General features: G+C 39.7%; 1 protein-coding gene across 6 annotated transcripts in view; it reads right to left on the minus strand.

Annotated features, from left to right (window-relative positions):
- Positions 1-3064: 3064 nt before the first annotated feature.
- FN1 (fibronectin 1) overlaps positions 3065-19083 on the minus strand; it is a 70323-nt gene continuing 54304 nt past the window's right edge. For 3 of the 6 annotated variants that reach the window (XM_010861146.1, XM_010861150.1, XM_010861149.1), the window contains 11 exons: positions 17494-17670; positions 16618-16707; positions 16222-16401; positions 15029-15118; positions 13611-14077; positions 12371-12509; positions 9490-9654; positions 7523-7648; positions 6894-7000; positions 4157-4267; positions 3065-3830 (listed from right to left, as the gene is read on the minus strand). In XM_010861146.1, coding sequence (XP_010859448.1) covers positions 3759-3830; positions 4157-4267; positions 6894-7000; positions 7523-7648; positions 9490-9654; positions 12371-12509; positions 13611-14077; positions 15029-15118; positions 16222-16401; positions 16618-16707; positions 17494-17670 — 1724 coding nt within the window. In that variant the 3' untranslated portion in view covers positions 3065-3758. The remainder of the gene's footprint in view (positions 3831-4156; positions 4268-6893; positions 7001-7522; positions 7649-9489; positions 9655-12370; positions 12510-13610; positions 14078-15028; positions 15119-16221; positions 16402-16617; positions 16708-17493; positions 17671-19083) is intronic. The other 3 variants (XM_010861147.1, XM_010861151.1, XM_010861148.1) reach the window with 2 other exon arrangements.

A 19083-nucleotide genomic window follows, 5' to 3' on the forward strand; every position in this document is an offset into this window, starting at 1 on the left:
TCACTTTCATCAAGAGGCTTTTGAGTTCCTCTTCACTTTCTGCCATAAGGGTGGTGTCATCTGCATATCTGAGGTTATTGATATTTCTCCCAGCAGTCTCGATTCCAGCTTGTGTTTCTTCCAGTCCAACGTTTCTCATGATGTACTCTGCATAGAAGGTAAATAAGCAGGATGAAAATATACAGCCTTGACGTACTCCTTTTCCTATTTGGAACCAGTCTGTTGTTCCATGTCCAGTTCTAACTGTTGCTTCCTGACCTGCATACAGATTTCTCAAGAGGCAGGTCAGGTGGTCTGGTATTCCCATCTCTTTCAGAATTTTCCACACTTTATTGTGATCCGCACAGTCAAAGGCTTTGGCATAGTCAATAAAGCAGAAATAGATGTTTTTCTTTTCAGAATGGACTATTGAAATAACTTCATTTGTAAGTTTGGTATATTGCTTTTGAGACTCTAGCAGGCATTTTGGAAAGGTGGTACTTTTTTTAATCTTAAATGTGAAACTTGCAGGTTTTATATTTCAGTGTGCAAGTTGTTGACAGGCTCACTGTGCATTTAATTAATATAGTCCAGTTGGATTTACCTAAATGCACATTGGGGAAAATAGTTTTAGGCTTGTGATTAGATAAGTAGTTTAAAGCCAAGTCAGTCTCAACTCGTTCTTTTTTTTTTTTTTTTTGACCATGCCAAGTGGCATATCAGATCTTAGTTCCCTGGCCAGGGATTGAACCTGCACCTCCTGCAGTGGGAGTGTGGAGTCTTACCCACTGCACAGGTAGGGAAGTCCATCCTTTTTTTTTTTTAAGTAATTTATTTATTTGTCTGCACTCAGTCTTTCTAGTTGCAGAGAGTGGGGGGCTACTCTCTAGTTGAGGTGCTTGGGCTTCTCTCTGGGGTGGCTTTCCTTGTGGAGCACGGACTTTAGGGTGCATGGGCTTCAGCAGTTGTAGTTCACAGGCTCAGTAGTTGTGGCGTGGGGACTTCCTTGTTCTGCAGTATGTGGGATCTTCCTGGACCAGGGATCGAACCCATGTACCCTGCTTTGCAAGGCAGATTCTCAACCACTGGACTAGGGAACCCTCCTCCTTATGTTTTTAAATGCAAAGATTTTTCAACAGGATGGAGCTGAGGTGCAGACTTTCACTAGTGGGCCTCTTCACCTTAAAGATGGAGGCAACAGCCACTTTCTCTTTAGCAAGTCTACAGTAGGGTTTCCCCTTACACCGTGAGTAGATTTGTTCTGGGTCACATCCTCTCTCCATAAGCACTGATGACTCACATTATGTGGGACAGTCATTTAATATCACTGTAATCTGTTCTTCCTAAATGATTTTTCTTATCTTTCACATGTACAGTACAGCTATCTTGGTAACTACTAGCTTGACAAAGCTGTACATTTAGTGATGCTAACAGAAGTGTGGGGTCTGTATCCTGCTTAGGACTCATCTGAGCTGTAGTCTCTGTAAAATTAGACCATAAGACCTCTCCCAAATGAGATGCTAAATGGCAAGGAACTTTGTAAACTATACTATAAACCTGTTCCAACATGAGGTTTTGGTTTTTTAAACAAATGAACCCTGAGAAAATCTCTTTCTGTATTTAGTCTTAATATTCATTGCCAGGTGTTTCTTGAAATAGTTTCTTTCATTGCACAATGGTGTATTAAAAAGTATTTTCCATGTCTTGTATATTATGAATTACTAATCTTTTACTATTTACTAATTTATTTCCAGTGCTGCTGTTTTACTATTCTAGATGCTAGATATAATCTCAAAAGTTTTGTGGTTCCTCAAAGTTAAACTGAAAAGAAACAGCCTTTCCAGACCAGGACTATGCAAACTCTTCATCTGGGCACTTCAGGGTCAGGTAGCAGTAATTAAGGCAAGTTGGATTGAGGTTATTACACCACAGTGCTTCCCTAAGATTAGACTCCTCTAGGCCATATGATTTAAGTAGTTTGAACACCTCACTCATCTTTTTCTTTCCCTTATATTCCCTCTTTGAACAGATGTTTATTTAATGAAGGGAAGAAAGGAAGTGGGAAAGAGGAGAGAATTATAATGGTTAGATAAGAATAGTGAAAAGGTTATTTCGATTATACTTCTGAGGAGCTAACTAGCAAGTTAAATAAGTATTTGAATCCACCTAAATGTGGTAAAGTGGAAAATATAAAATTATCTGGAAGAGATAAAATGACAAGACCGAATCTGGGTTTAGGGACTGACAGACTTAGCAAATCGTGTATTTAAATCACCAGAATCTATGAGACTGACGCACTACCTACTGTGCTAATGAGGCACCTTGCTGCTGCTGCTGCTAAGTCACTTCAGTCGTGTCCGACTCTTAGCGACCCCATGGACTGCAGCCTACCAGGCTCCTCCGCCCATAGGATTTTCCAGGCAAGAGTACTGGAGTGGGGTGCCATTGCCTTCTCTGATGAGGCACCTTGCTTGCTTGCTTGCTAAGTCGCTTCAGTCGTGTCTGACTCTGTGCAACCCCATAGACGGCAGCCCACCAGGCTCCCCCATCCCTGGGATTCTCCAGGCAAGAACATTGCAGTGGGTTGCCATTTCCTTCTCCAATGCAGGAAAGTGAAAAGTGAAAGTGAAATTGCTCAGTCGTGTCCAACTCTTAGCGACCCCATGGACTGCAGCCTACCAGGCTCCTCCATCCATGGGATTTTCCAGGCAAGAGTGCTCGAGTGGGGTGCCATCGCCTTCTCTACGAGGCACCTTAGATCACCAAAATTTAGAGCCATGTACATAAGTTTTCAAATGTTTGCTGAGTAACAAAGAAAAAAAAACATTTAGGAGGAATCTTTATCTTCCCCCTGAAGTTCTTTCTTTTCGGCTGCATCGGGTCTTGGTTGCAGCAGCAGGATCTTTTGTTTCGGCACAGGGGCTTAGTTGCCCCGTGGCACGTGGCCTCTTAGTTTCCCACCCAGGGATCAAACCTGTCTCCCGTGCATTGGAAGGCAGATTCTTGGCCACTAGACCACCAGGGAAATCCGGCCCTCCCACCCCACCTCTCGCCAATTTCTTTATGTAAAAAAGAAGACACAATATTCAAGTGATGGAATGTAAATCTTTTATTAAACAGTTGTCTTTCCACAGTAGTAAAGCTTTGGCACATACAGTATAAAAAATAATCACCAACCATAATTAGACCAGATTCCTCTTATCAACTGCATACTAAGTATCTTCAGTACAATTTTTTTTCCATATAAAAATACTGGGAAAAATTGATAAATAACAGGTAAGAAAAAGATATTTCTAGGCAATTACTAGAATCATTTGGAAAAAGTGAGTACTGTAGCTGTTCTGAATACCACAGTACAAAGGACATGCTGTTCCTACAATATTGCGGGCCAGTCAGTTAAGTGGAAGCAGAAGTGTTCAGGTAACTTTCCTACTTAAAATTTTGGTAATATCATTTCAAGACATTTTGTATCTTGGTTGGTGCATGTGCTTCCCTATGGATCCCAATCCAAATCACAAGTTAGAATCACTTCATTTAAAATACTGATCGGCATGGAATATTTTGAAGAATAGATAACCTACTGCTCCCATGTATGAGAAAAGTCTCAAAACACTCCCAGGGTGATGCTTGGAGAAGCTGTGAGTTGAGCTGAAGCTGGAGAAGTTACTCCAGAGCAAAGGGCTTAAGAAAGGAACACATTAACATGGGGTCTGCGAACACCACTCCAGTTTGGATGGACCTTGGCAGAGATCCACGCTTGTTTCTCTGGGTTGGAAATATTACTCTCGGGAATCTTCTCTGTCAGCCTGTACATCCAAAGGCATGAAGCACTCAATTGGGCAGTTGACATTCTGTGAAAATAGAAGAGAGAAGAAAAATCAACAGCAAATACTGTAAAGCCTACAGAAGAAAAAAGGGGAAGGGTGGCTTCTCTGACAGTTACTTATAGATGGGAGAATACTTCTAGCTTTAATCACTTGAGCTATACACTGGGCAACAGGAGATGCTCAAGAGAACCCACATTATATTACAGGATACAGTATTCTCCTCTTAGGTCATGTAAAAGAGCTTTTAAAAATGTGGTTCATTAAGAAGAAAGGTACCTATGGAAAGAGACTCCCTACTACATGCCTAATTGCCTATTAAGGAGAAACGTGCAGGGCGCCAATGTACTTACAGTGTTTGTTCTCTGATGGTATCTCTGGGAATACTGGTTGTAGGAGTGGGCAGTGGAGCCTTCGTTACCCGGTTCAGCCCCAGGTCTGCGACAGTTGTCACAGCGCCAGCCCTGAGAGCAGAGGCATTTAGAAGAGGTTTAGGATAACACAAGAAGATTGCAATTTAGTGCTTGTGTCGAAGAAGAATTTCAGTGCTCAAGCTGGCAGAATACACGCAATTTATCACAAAGGAAGTGTTGGTGATGATTTCATGCATTTATAACTCAGAGAATACATTCTGGCTAGCTTCTCACGATTGTACAGCTGCCTTTGTTTATGCTTTTCCTTTTTCTTGAAATGTCCTGTAAACTCCCATGTATGCTAGGTCACTTCAGACTCTTTGTGACCCTATGGACTACAGCCACCAGGCTCCTCTGTCCATGGGATTCTCCAGGCAAGAATACCGGTGTAGACTGCCATTTCCTTCTCCAGGGGATCTTCCCAACCCAGAGATCGAATCCATGTCTCTCATGTCTCCTGCATTGGTAGGTGGGTTCTTTACCATTAGCACCACCTGGGAACCATCTGGTAAGGCTCATTCCACTCCTTTCTTAATAAGCTTTCCACACTAGATGAAGGGAGAGGTTTTCCTAGAGTCCTAGGGCTTTTAAACCCACTCCAGTACTCTTGCCTGGAAAATCCCATGGATGGAGGAGCCTGGTAGGCTGCAGTCCATGGGGTCGCTAAGAGTAGAAAACCACTGACTGACTTCACCTTCACTTTTCACTTTCGTGCATTGGAGAAGGAAATGGCAACCCACTCCAGTGTTCTTGCCTGGAGAATCCCAGGGATGAGGGAGCCTGGTGGGCTGCCATCTATGGGGTCGCACAGAGTCAGACACGACTGAAGCGACTTAGCAGCAGCAGCAGCAGCAGGGCTTTTAAAAAGGACGTAAGATCACTTGGACAGACACCCTTATTTTACAGGTAAGGGTAAAGAGACCCAGATAAATGACTGGCTGTGAGGAGCCTGAAAATCACACAGTGACTTGCCACCCAGCTGGGTGAATACCAGTCATGTTCTTTCACTGGAAGGTCCTGGGACTTTCCAGTCAAGTGAGCTGCCTTTTGCCTAAATTAACCTGAGTTGGGCTTTTTTTCTTATAACCCAAAGAAACCTAAATAATACGATCACTTTCTTTTTTATATTGCCAGTTAAATATTTCAGAAGTATTTTTCCATTTAAAAGCATATTCCCATAATACATTACCAAGACAATTCAGGTAAATACGTATTATAGAATCAATGAATCTTGCTTTCATATAAATGATGTAATAGTACCCAGTCCTGTCTCTAGTGTTTCATTTAGCACTTTGCTTTAGAACAGGTGTCACACATGAAAGATTTTATGTGCATAAATCAAGAGACAGAGTCTAAAGTGAGACCAAAACTGCACAACAAATTCACTCACCAGCACCCATTTATACAATGAGCACATGACTAGAAATGACTAGGTTCTGTGATCTTTATACAAGTTAATAAGAGACTGAAACTTCCCCTCTACCCAACTACAAGTGGTGGGATAAGATCAGAGTAGCTTCCGGGGCTGCCCTCAGCCAGACTCCTGATGACCCTTCCCTGCTGCCAGTTTAATTTTCCTTAAAAAAAAAAAAAAACCCACCTTCCATCACGTTCCCTTTCTTCTTGGGCACCTGCAACTGGCTAATACCAAAGGCATCAACTGGTGAGTCCTACCCAGGAGTGTGAGCATGTTCTTGAGGTACCAGAATTTGAAAAAGCTATTGGGGAGGGTATGTTTTCATTGAAAATAAAGCAATGTTATGTTCCATTGCTTTTATGTGAGTTACAAAGGCATTTTATTTTGAGATTTCGAAGATTAGAGGAAAGAACAGGACTTTGGATTAGAGGAAAGAACAGGACTTTTTTGTTATACTGAAGTAAGACAGATTAGAAATGGTTGAGAAGTACTGGCATAAATAATGGCCTTGCAAGGCCCTCCGTAAGTGGCCCCCACTTCTTCCCATTCAATGTCTTACCACTGACAACAGGCAGAGGGTGATTTCCCCAGAGCCCATCTGTGCCAGCTCCTTGCCATCCCAGGAGGTGTGCTCTCTCTGCTTCCCTGCTGCCTCAACCACAATTTGCTCATCCTAAACCCCAGCCAGTTCATGATTCTCTTTTCCACCAAACCTTGCCTGCTGACATCAGCCTACCTGGGAGTTGGATTTGTCAGACCCACTCAGAACCTGACTTACTCAGCCCGACTTTCAGTGTACGCTAATTTAATTTAATGCCTCCAACTGTGTTGTTAAGATCCAGGACCATCTTTTACTCTTTTTATTTGTCCCATATTCCTGAGCACAACACCCGACCTATGGTAGGCATCTATTTGGGATTAAGGGAGGATATAAAGAAGTGATATTTTCTAAGATCTGGGTATTATTCAGAATATTTAACAGCAGTGTCAAAGGGCACCTGCCCATCAGAATGGAGCAGGAGGCCTAGTGCTCCCCAAACATTTAACACTTTAGTTGCTGAAGAACGGAGGCAGTCTGAGAATAGAAGGTGTAGGGGAGAGGCTGAGGTTGCCAAGAAAGGGGAGAACTGGAAAGGGGTATGCGGTAGTCTTATGTGCCAACAGGAAATGGGCACCCATAGGAAGGGTAACTCTTAATCATTAGCACAGAAACCTCCCCCCTCATCTAAATAGCAAGGAGCCTGGACTATCTGGTCTTACCCGCTGGCCTCCAAAGCATGTGCAGGAGCAAATGGCACCAAGATATTCCTTCTGCCACTGTTCTCCCACATGGTACGTCTTCCCATCGTCATAGCACGTGGCCTCATCTACACAGACACACAAGTCAGAAGTGTTTACAGACCGATAACAGTAATACAGACTTGATCCTTCTATGAGGGTGGGTTCTGTTTTTTTCCTAAGTTTGTATCATCACAGCCCACATTCCACATGTTAATAGGAATCATCCGTACAAGAGGTACTGCTGTACAGATCTTAGGGCAGTATTTCCAAAGACCAGATATAATGAACTAGAAAAAGTTCAATACCAAGACAGAGAGCATATTTTAAAAGTTGAATCCAAAGACTTATAAAGCTTTCTTGTAACATTTCACTGCAGATTATAGTCAAAATACTCAGGTCGGAGAAGTGCTAAAGCGCCCTACGATAACATTAAATCATGGCTCATTTTTGAAGCCTATCTCTGCTTTGCCAAATCAAAAGATTAACAAACCCACTGTTCACTCCTCAAGAAGATCTAAAGTCAATCATTTCCAGGGATGAGAGTTACAGCTTAGTAATGAAAAGCAGGAGTATTCAATAGGCACTAAAAATGATCTGTGGCAACGTACGAGGATCACACTTGAATTCTCCTTTTCCATTTCCAAGACACGTGCAGCTCATCATCTGGCCATTCTCTCCCTGACGATCCCACTTCTCTCCAATCTTGTAGTTCACTCCATTGTCATGGCACCATTCTGGGAGGTGGGGAAAATCAGAGGCAAGGAGTTATTGGCATTTCCGACTCATACGATGCTGAGTGAAAGGGGACATGCCCCCAGATTTTCAAAGCCCTGTATCTGGAAGGAGTAGTAAGGAAAGTTGAAGGTCACGATTCCTCTGACAAGCCACTTTTTTGGTTGGATTTTAAAATATTATCTTTGCAGCTTAACATTTTCTCAGACATCTTAAGAACCAATTTATTCCATCATAATCATTTCACGAGAATAGTCAACGACCTTCATTTGACTTCTCCCTATTAAGATTTAAAATTGGGAAGGCTAAACTAGGATTTGAGTAGGTTTTTAGGAATAGATCATAGATGAAAAGTCACTTTCGCAGAGATCCTGGGTGCAAAGTTCAATTAACCAAAAAGCAAAGATCGGTTGGCTTCTTATAAATATGAAAAGTGAAAGAATAAACCTAAATATCAAAATAAAAACAAAAGTAATGATAAATCAATGGTTGTCATTCCTACAAATAAAACTGGTTCCAAGGAATATCTAAAATTCACAGTTATATATTCTTTAACTTCTATACATAAAAGATGACTTTTTAATCTTCAAAGTTTATACTAAAAACAAACTTCAGAAGTTTGTATAACATACACAACTTCTATTTTATCAACAAGTCAGTCATTCCTAAAACTTTAAAAATGTTATTCAATAATTATGACATCAAGGAAAAAAATATGGAAGTTGAGCCAAAGAATCACATAAATCAGCTTACAGCTCTACTCTCATAACTGTGCCTAAGTACTTACATAGGTAATAAATACATAGACTTAAAAACAATTCAGTTTCAGAAATTAAAAACCACCCAATTGATACCAAGTGTTAAAGCTTCCAAGTCCTAAACAGCAGTACGACACTTACACAGCTCTTTCCATTTTCAAACGGTCAAGCATAGTAGTTCTGCATTGAAAAAATTAGTTGTTTTTATATTTCAGTTTGAATTAAACTGTTTCAAATACATAAGTAAAATACTCTGAAAATCTTTAAAAACTCTATTATGTTGTATTTTCCAGAATACAATTTTTGTATGTGTATGTAGGAGGCTTGTTATAAGGCATAATGGTTAAAACCTATAAAAATAAACCAGTTTTCAATCATAATCACATCTCCTAAAAACAAAGACATAAATGCTAATACTAAATCTCAAAGCACGATAAGCAACTCCTAGAATTATTTTAACTAAAACATATTTTAAAATATTAAAATCTCTCTTAATTAAAAATCAAATATTTTTCAACTGAAGTTGATTCTTGACTATCTACAAATGGATAATCTTTACTCTCTAGATTACTTGGCAAGGTTCAAGCTATCCAATGTGTGTATGTGTATGTATGATATCTGTGTACAGGAGATGTGAAAGAGTTAAGTGTGTGTATATACTATGATATGTGTGTATTTGGTTTGAACTGAAACAGAGTGTTTGTGAGTATAAATGTTCATCTCTTACCATGCTAAACACTAAAGATTCAGAGATTTGAGGTTTCTTTGTGTCTCTGCTACCCTTCATTAGACTTGACTCATTAAGCCTGACTTTATTCATTTATTTTAACAAGAAAACTTAAAAAATCATATTACCATTGCAAATTAATGTTTAATAGTCATATTGAAATACAACCTTTGAGATGAAGCCATATTCAACAAGTAAAATTTCCCATCATTTTTATATGATGCAAAATGTTACTTTGAGTCAAGCAATGTCCCTTCATTTGCTTCATGTTTGGAAGAGGCTTGTCTGCCAAACATGCTTCCTGGCACACTGTGCGATTGCATGGAACTGCAAGAGATGGACAAAGCAAGCTACTCACTAGATGAATCGCATCTGAAATGACCACTGCCAAAGCCTAAGCACTGGCACGAGAGTTTAAAGCCAGAATCAGACAATCGCTCCCACTCCTCTCCAATGGCATAATGGGAGACCGTGTAGGGGTCGAAGCAGGAGTCATCTGTGGGCTGACTCAGGCCCTGGTCAACTACAGGAAGAAAGAGAGAAGGAAAAAAGACATTTTATTATAGCTCTGGACCATAAGAAGAAAACCAAATTATCGTATATGATGACTTATTCTAAACCAAAAATCCCAGCAGCATTAAGAAGCACTCAGTGTTCCATCAGTGCATCAGCTGCTCTAATGAACAATGCTTAGATTTTGCTGGTCAACACTTGCCACAGCCTCTTAAAAGGAGTCCATCTTCCATTTTTGCCCTCAGTTCTAAAAAAAAAAAACTACATCATTTCTGGTTAATATAATTCATAGAACATGGAACAGATCGTGAGGCAATTAAGAACTTCATGGGGTGCAAATGCTGGAAATTCCTCTCCATCAGTATCTGAGTGACCTTAAGCTAGTAATATAATGTTTCTCTGCCTTTTTTCCTTCCTTGGTAATGTGGGGATAATAATAAAAATACTTCCTCCTGCTGAGGATCTTGTGAAGATCACATGCGATCATGAATTCCAGGTACTGGCCTATTGCCAACACTTAGAACATGCTCACCAAATAAAGAGTAATTATTAGAGGGCGCCTTTTGCTTTTAATGGAAAAGTCATAGCAATTTTATATACCATTAAAATGTAATCACATAAATGTGATAGTCACTTTCACTGCATGCTTTGCATAATCGTGCAAAAAGCCTAGATTTTGTACATTATTGTCATAATGGTCAGACTGCTTTACTTTTATCAATAAACCCAACTGTTCCAAGTAAAAGGAAATAGTGGAATATCAGTGACTTAGGAATCACTAATGGAATCTCTTCATGTTGTCTAAGATCCAGTCTTTTATGTTTTGTGAAAGCTGATTTTAAAATAATCTATGCAAATAAAGCATGCTTCAATTCAGTCTCTAAAAATTAAATAAACTAACTTCTGTGACTTTGAATACCACTGCGTACATTTCTTTTCACAGTGCAAAAACAAAAAACTCAAAAGCAATAATATTTGAAGTGCCTAATATTTTGAAAGGGATCAAACTGGAAGAAAATAAGAGTTTTGTTAAAACTAAGACATCTGTAATGTCTCAGAGCTGGGAGAACCTGGCTAGAATGCAGAATATTGCTGTTGGTAATGAGTCGGAAGGAAAAATGGAAGGAACTTAAACTAAGAGGGTTTCAATAACCCTCCTAAAAATAACCAGAAGTAAAGTTTTGGAGATGGAATCTTTTTAAAAAACGATGAGGAAAAAGCACAAAGTCCTTTGTGCTCTTGAAAATTCCTTTCACGTGGCATTCTACTAGCAAAACCACACGAAGCAAAAGGTGTGCATTAAATGGATATATAATTCAATAAGCATAAAATCATCCACGACCCCCCCAAAAAAAAATTCAACTGCTAATTCAGAGGAGTTTATATGTAAAAGAACACAGTGATCTATCAAATGAGAAAGAAGGCTGAGGTTAAGTATCTGGCCATAGGAATAAAACCTATCACTGGGCAGATAGAATTTAGGGTTAGGAAACAGAGAACTCTCCGGTGGGAAGATTCATGGTTCTGATTATTTCTCTATTTCATGTTTCTGGCGAATCTTTAGCTGTCACAGTTTGAAAAGCTAGCTGATACACTACTGGTTTAAAAGGACTTTCTAGGGAATTCCCCAGTAGTCCAGTAGTTAGGCCTTGGCACTTCCACTGCCATGGCCTGGGTTCAATCCCTGGTCAGGGAACTAAGATCCTGCAAGCCACAAGGCATGGCCAAAAAACGAAAACAAACAAATATCCAGGTGCTATAAAGAAGAATCAATGACCATTTAACCTCTATTGCAGGTTTGGGCCTCTATAATCATGAAATATCAGCTAGAATCTGCCTGCCAACACATGAGATGCAGGTTCAATTAATCCCTGAGTCAGAGCCCCTAGTATTCTTGCCTGGGAAATCCCATGGACAGAGGAGCTTGATGGACTACAGTCCATGGGGTCACAAAGAGTCAGACACAAGTGAGTAACTGAGCATATATACACAATCATGAAATAATGTGGGAATAAGGGAGCTCTTTGGACAGAAATGGGCTATGTTGGTAGCATTTTACATCAGGAACAAAACCCAACAGGCACTGATATATATATGCAGATAAGGAATTTCCTTTACAGGTAATCACCAGGACTTCCCTGGTAGCTCAGATGGTAAAGAATCTGCCTGCAATATGGGAGACCTGGGTCCCAGGTTCAATCCCTGGGTTGGGAAGATCCCCTGGAGAAGGGAATGGAAACCCACTCCAGTATGCTTGCCTGGAGAATTCCACGGACAGAGGAGCCAGGCGGGCTACAGCCCATGGACTTGCAAAGAGTCAGACATGACTGAAGTGAGTAACACTTTCACTTTTAATCGTTTCAGTACTTAAACATTACTCAGGAGCAGCAACCTAGTAAGATGAAGAGGGTCTGGCAATAGAGATCTGGAGACTTGTGTCCTGTGTCACACCCGGTACTTACAGCTGGAACTCAGAGTGTTGGACTAAACAATATTTGAAGTCCCTTCCAGGCCTATCACCAAATCATGTTTGAGACTCTTTCTTATTTATTTTACAAACATACTAGGATACTTTGAGGGAAAAAGGATGGAATTTAAAGTTGCTCATTTTCTTCACGGAATTATTTCCCAAAGTCAAAAGACAAAAACGGGAAAAGAACAGTTGCTTGAAGAAGCATCACTGGGCTGGTCCACAGTGTGCCCGAATAACCTGGACATTCACATACCAGAATTGCCCACGGTAACCACCTCCTCGCGAACCTTCTGCCTCTGCTGGTCTTTTACTGCCTCCACTATGATGTTGTAGGTGGCCCCTCTGGTGAGGCCCGTCAAGGTGGCACTAGCAGAGGTTCCAGGAACTCGGAACTGCAATGATTAGCACATCCAAAGCGGGGGAGAAAGTGTTACAGTGAGGAATTGACACGACTTCCCCTATTCTTTTCTCAATAACCCCTACTGTGTAAACAAGCAAAGGCAGACAAATAAAAATGGAGAGTGCAAAGGTCCCAACCAATCAGGGAGTGAAATGGAACTTAAGTGAGGGGTCGTTTCTATCTGCCGGATTTTCCTGCCCCAAATCTACCTACCCTGTGAGCACCATAGTTACCAGGAACCCTCACTAATTCTAGAGACAGCCTCATTTTCGCTCTACTTTAGCTGCAAGTCTGGGCAAGCAGAAGCCCGGGCCATCCCCCCTCACATAAAAGGGGGACACTGTGCTATGTGAGGGACATTCATCCCACCAAGTGGCATCTGACTCCAACATGGGGTCCTTCAAACACTTTGTTTGAGGGGCAAATCCTCAAACTCCTATTTCTAAGCTCATAAGTCTTCAGTTTTTAAAATTTTGCCACTTTCTAAAACTAAGAAAACAGTAAAAACTGGTATCAGCAAAACAAATTAAAGAAGAGAAATTTCAGTGAGCGAATCAATCACTTATAGGCACAGCTTCAGCCAAGGTCTTTCTCCTTTGACATATGGTAGATAATGGGATTTGATTCTTCAAAGACAAACCATAATGATAGCATTTGAGCCCTTCCTAAACAAAAGTCAATTCAGGCAAGATCTCTCTCTCTCTTCTAAGATCATTTCTTTGTCTATATTACTGTGGAACCTCAAACAATTGAGAGTAACAGAAGTAATTTTATTCTCTCCACTAAATGAAAGCTAATGACACTGTCTGGTACATCTCTTAGTAGAGTCATCTTGAGATTAAAAAAAAAAAAAAAATCAGGACTTTAAGGGATAAATGTATACATATAGCTGATTCACTTTGCTGTACAGCAGAAACTAATACAACACTGTAAAGCAATTAAACTCCAATCAAAAAAATACCAAGACTTAAGCACATCACATTTCTAAGAGGTCCTAGAAGTAGGGTCACTGGACATCAGAGCTTTGGTCATTTCAGTAGCTTAGCTTACTTTTCCCCCAAGTGTCCCAGAAGTAAAAGGAAACATGAGTTACCTGTAAGGGTTCTTCATCAATGCCAACTGGATGACATGAAATGATATACTCAGAGCTTTCCTGGAATGGGGTCCATGAGATGGTTGTCTGAGAGAGAGCTTCTTGTCCTGTAGAAGCATTTGGATTGAGTCCCACAACGTGAGGGTAGAGATGATGGTCTACGTCTCCCCTGGGGACATGACCAATTTGGATCTCCTCATTTACATTCGGCGGATACGGTCTTGGCCTATGCCTTACGGGGGTGGCCGTTGTGGGCGGTGTGGTTCGCCTAAAACCATGCTCCTCAAAGATCATTTGTTGCCCAAGACTGGGCTGCTGACCAGAAGTGCCGGGAAGCTGAATACCGTTTCCAGTGTCATACCCAGGGTTGGTGATGAAAGGGGTCTTTTGAACTGTGGAGGGAACATCCAAGATCTCTGGTCCATGAAGATTGGGGTGTGGAAGGGTTACCAGCTGGGGGAGCTCATCTAGCCAAGAGAGGTTAGAGCCAAAAAAGCAAAGCGTGTTAAGCTCCCAGAAGTAGCCTCAGGAAGTCATTATCAATTCAGGCAACAACAACTATTTTACAATCTAATCAAAGCTCCTGAAAAATTAGCAGTTTTTAAATCACAAAACACTTTTTTTCCCCCAGAAAGAAATCTTTATGATTTTTCTCAAAGTTTTCTTTATAGTTTAGAAGGAAAAAAAGTGTTAGTATGAATTTATCATACAAAGCTTTGAAACGCTAAGCCACATAAAAGCTGCCTCTGCTCGAATTAAGCCTAATGGAACTGAAATATGCAGGCTTTTTTCCCCTCTTTCTCACTTGAGAATCATGTTATAATTACTAGAATCTAGACGAATTATATCAGCATCTGAAGTATGAGAATATCAGAGGTTTGGTGCAGTAGTTTTTCATCATTTGAAATGTTAAGAATAGGTTAAAACACATAACGTAAAATTCATTTAAAAATTCTATCAGCATAAAGCATTTTATTCAAATTAAACTGAAATTGGATAAAAAGTAAGACATTATTTAGTTCAAGCTTCAGAAACCAAATAGTAAATAAAGACAAATGAGAAAGAGTTTTCTCTTCCCTCCCCTCTTTTTATAAAAACACTTTTAACTCCAAAAGAATATACAGACCAACAGCAATGATCGAAACTTGGCTTTTACATTCTAATATCTGGTTTGAACTTTCTAAAGATGAATAAAAGGTCTTTATAGTGACTGGCTAGGAAAAAAATAAAACTGAACTCTGCAGATGGTCAGGCCATTCTTGCTATCAAAAAGCACAACATACATGCTAGGCTGTTAGAGGAAAAAGAGTTCCATGAGAAATACATCAAAACCCGGAGCATTTTTTCACTGCAAGATAAATCGTCTGTAATTAGTTTTGTCATGGCCGGCTCCCCATTACCCAGAAGGTGCTCGTTACCTGTCTTTTTCCTCCCAATCAAAGGCTCACTCTTCTGATTGTTCTTGAGGGCAATGACTTGGATTGTGTACTCTGTTCCTGGTTCCAGACCTGATGGAAGGACAAATCATTACATTACATCTGTGGGCTCAGCTCATCAAATGGAAGTTGATCTTTGAAGCAAGCATCCTCTCTTCAGCTGGTCGCCAGCCTCTTGAAAGGCAATGGAGACTTTGCTTTGCGTCTGTAAACACTCAAATACTCTGTATACAATGGGCACTTAGCAAATTAATTATCTTCCTATCAAATCTGACACCCGAATAAGCACTTTAACTTCTCTGGGGTATTCTTTTAACATGTTGTCTCATCTGCTCTTTGAATTCAATAAAACCTATCAGCATTGTACACTGCCAGCGAAATACACATTTAGGAGCAATCAATGCAGACTGCATACATGAATCTACTTAGTGCCTAGGCCAGACCACTCCCAGTGGCAGGATCAATGAAAAGTCAGACTACAGAACAGTGCTCTGCAGAAAGAATGTTCACTCTTTGTGTGGTCCTGGTAGGAAGTATCCAAATCAACACCTTCCATATCTGATTCTGTTTTCCTAACTCCAAAGTTTCTAAAAAAGCAGTGTTTCCTGGTACCTGTATGTTCTATAGGATATTTTAAGTCAAGATGATATCCTATATACACAGTTTTAATTTCTTGGACAAAAATGATACCAGAGGCCTATGATCTCTTATTCCCCATCCCAAGCACACTCTCCAGTATGAGTGAGAATCAATTTGCCTCAAGAACTATCCTGAGAAACTGGATAATGAAGGCCATGAGAGGTGGCACTCTGGCAAATCTTCTAGCTTATCTTTCTTTAGGTTGCCGAGTAAGAGAACAGTGTCAGCATTTGGTAGTTTGCTTTGAAAAATGTCTTTTTCTAGGAAGAACTGATATGTGTTTGGCAAACATACAGCAAATAAAAAGATTCCAGAATACCATTATGACAGTACTGAAATTATTGCATTTTCATGAATTCATGACTTCTGAGATGTATTGCGCTTAACAGCTCCTGTGTAGACAATGCCCTCTGAAGTTATCAGAAATGGGCTTCTTGATCTGATGGTAGAGCACCAAAGACACAGCTGTAGTCTGCTAAGCACTTTGTGTGTCCCAAAGAGTAACAAGGAAAATGGTAGCATGGATGCAGCAATACCAGTAATAGTAGCTTCTGTGACACCAGGGCGGGGCCGAGGGACCACTTCTCTAGGAGGGGACCCAGGCTTCTCGTACTTGATGATGTAACCAGTAATCCTGGCACGGGGTGGCTGCCATGATACCAGCAGGGAGTTGGGTGTGGTGGCCAGGAAACGCAGGTTGGATGGTGCATCAATGGCTAAAAGAAAACAAAATTACATTTATGTAAAAATAAACATTTATTCATTTCCCTAGACTTTAAAAATGGACTTGAATCTAAGAATTCTATAAACTGTAAAAATGATTCACTGTGATCTTAATACAGAAGTATCAACCTCATTTTTGTTGCTCAAGTCCACATGACTGATCATACATACATATAAAGGGGCATTTCTTCAGTAGAAAGTGTAGTTACCAGTGGAGGCATCGATGACCACAGGGGAGCTCCGGGCATTGTCATTCAAGGTGTACAAGTGGATCTTGTAGTCAGTACCAGGTTGTAAACCTGAAATTGGTAAAGAGATGATTTTTATCTGATCTCCATTAACTAGGAAAATTTTCAAACTCATCTGTGATTTTCATGATTCCTCCTATCATTGCCTAGTTATACAAACCACTAAAGTGGTTCAAACTGAATAAATTAGAGCATGGTATGGGTGTTAACTGTCCATGAGAAATATATATATATCAAAAGAAAGGCACTGATGCACACAAAGACAATTCCTAAAATAAATTTTAAAATACAAAAATGCTGTGTTAAAAGTGGCCATTTTGGTGATAAATAGGGGTGAGGACCTATTATCTGTGTTTTAATCTGATGGTCACTAGTTGGTAACTGGGATCAGAACTTTAAACCTCAAAAAGTTCTAAACTGACCCAGATATTAAACATTCTCTGACAACAACTTTGATCTTTGTGAAATAGTACTGTTTCCTTTTTAAATTTAATTTTGCTTTACAATCTACATAAATGTTAAAAACTATACATTCTTTCTGAGTTTCTTTTGGATTTCAAGCATTTGTATAATTTTTTTTTTTTCATAAGAAAGGGTTCATTGCTGAAAGATCAAATTTGATGAATGGGACTTTCTCTGGCAAACATTAGCAAAACCAGGCATTTACAGGACAAAATTTTTGATCACAGGATGAAAACAGGTTGTAAACAATAGAGCTGGGTTATCATAAAACACTGAAGATAAATTTAATCAGTGTAAGTGGTAGAAAAACTAATAAGCTAATTTATGTTGTGAATTGCAGTTAACAAATGTGGTCAGAAGAGTGGGTTCTCAGACCTGTGATGGTGTAACTTCTGACATCTGGCCTGATGGTTCTCTGAATTGGGGTCTGGCCATTTGCTGGGATAGCATCAACTTGGAAGCCGGTGATCGTCTCAGTTTTAGTTCTCCAGCTAATGGTGATGGTGGTCTCAGTAGCATCTGTCACACGGGCCCTTCTTGGAGGGCTGACATCTGCATGGGATGATAGCCATAGATTAGTATTAGTGCCTGGCTGGCTCATATAGTTAAGGTTTTGATACTAATTTTTTTTTATATACCAAATATATCCATTTTTATATATTACTAATAATGTGTAGATTTTCTCCTATGGCAACCAGAGAGAAAAGCTGCCAGTAATCAGGAAAAAAGAAAATATTCACCTCGTGTATCTGTTTTTTTGAGAAATGAAAAGCTTTAGAGATATGGCCAGTGTTTTCCAAGGCTGGCTTTAGGTATCTATAAATACCTCAGCAAGTGTTAAAATTATTGTTATCACAATATAAAATATATGTAGTAACATAAGGAAGGCATATATATTATACATGTATATATAATATATATATAATAATACATTGCTAGTATTTTGTCATTCTTATAAGGATTCATATTTTTTCTCAACAGGTATGATGCCATCCTTGCTTTGTAGATCAGAAAACTTTGACACTTTATTTGATTTCTGAAATTTATTTGATTTTGTTTATAAAGAATGTTAATCAACACTAAAAAGTTTGATTACTCACTCTCCAGAGTTGTAACGACTCCCTGAGCCGGTCTGCTTGTCAAAGTGTCCTTAAGAGCATAGACACTCACTTCATATTTGGTGGCAACCTAGAAAGAAGGGCACGGTAAGCTTCAGCAATGCGATATTCTGAAGCCCGGGAATTTTCACTCCAGCATTCAAAAAAATGCAATGGTTAGAAAAGAAAAAGACAAAGCTAGCGAAAACCACAGACATTCTTAGCTTAATCTGCAGATGATCAACAACATATTTAACTACATGAATTTAAAAATGTATTTAGGGTTAAGCCCAAGTAAGCTATAATTCAGTTATTTCCACTCAACTGACACAAAATGAGGAAAATGCTATTAGCCTGTTTTCTCCTTTGTGACTTGAAAGGTGCAAACCATGAATCTGTCTGATCATAGAGAGGAAGAGAATAGTCTTATCTTTGAACCCTCTTTCTGTAGTTTCTCCTGAAATTGGCCTTATGTTAAGAAGTACACTAGTTTCCTAGGTACCTGGTTAGCTCTTTGCATGTACCTCTAGAGGTTAAAAATGACTTCAGGAAGGTAGTATTAGGCTGTGTTGGTAAAAATTGGAGAGTATTTCTTGCAAGGGTAATAACATTCAGAAAAGCCAAAAATAAGATGGATTTATGCATTCAGCCTATGGCTATATAAATTGCTCCCCCCACCACACACACACACACTATTTTAAAATAAACAGAATACATGTAAGAGCTATGCAACATCCAGTGCTCCTCATAAAATCCTGTCATCTGGAAAAGCTTCATTCTACTTGACACAAAATTATGACAAAATTAATCTGACAGCAAAGAACACAGATTTCTTATGACATTTTTTTCCACCACTGTCAACTGTGTA

Source organism: Bison bison, unplaced genomic scaffold (genome assembly GCF_000754665.1).
Source record: "Bison bison bison isolate TAMUID 2011002044 unplaced genomic scaffold, Bison_UMD1.0 scf7180017864471, whole genome shotgun sequence".
In the NCBI taxonomy this organism is placed as follows: domain Eukaryota; kingdom Metazoa; phylum Chordata; class Mammalia; order Artiodactyla; family Bovidae; genus Bison; species Bison bison.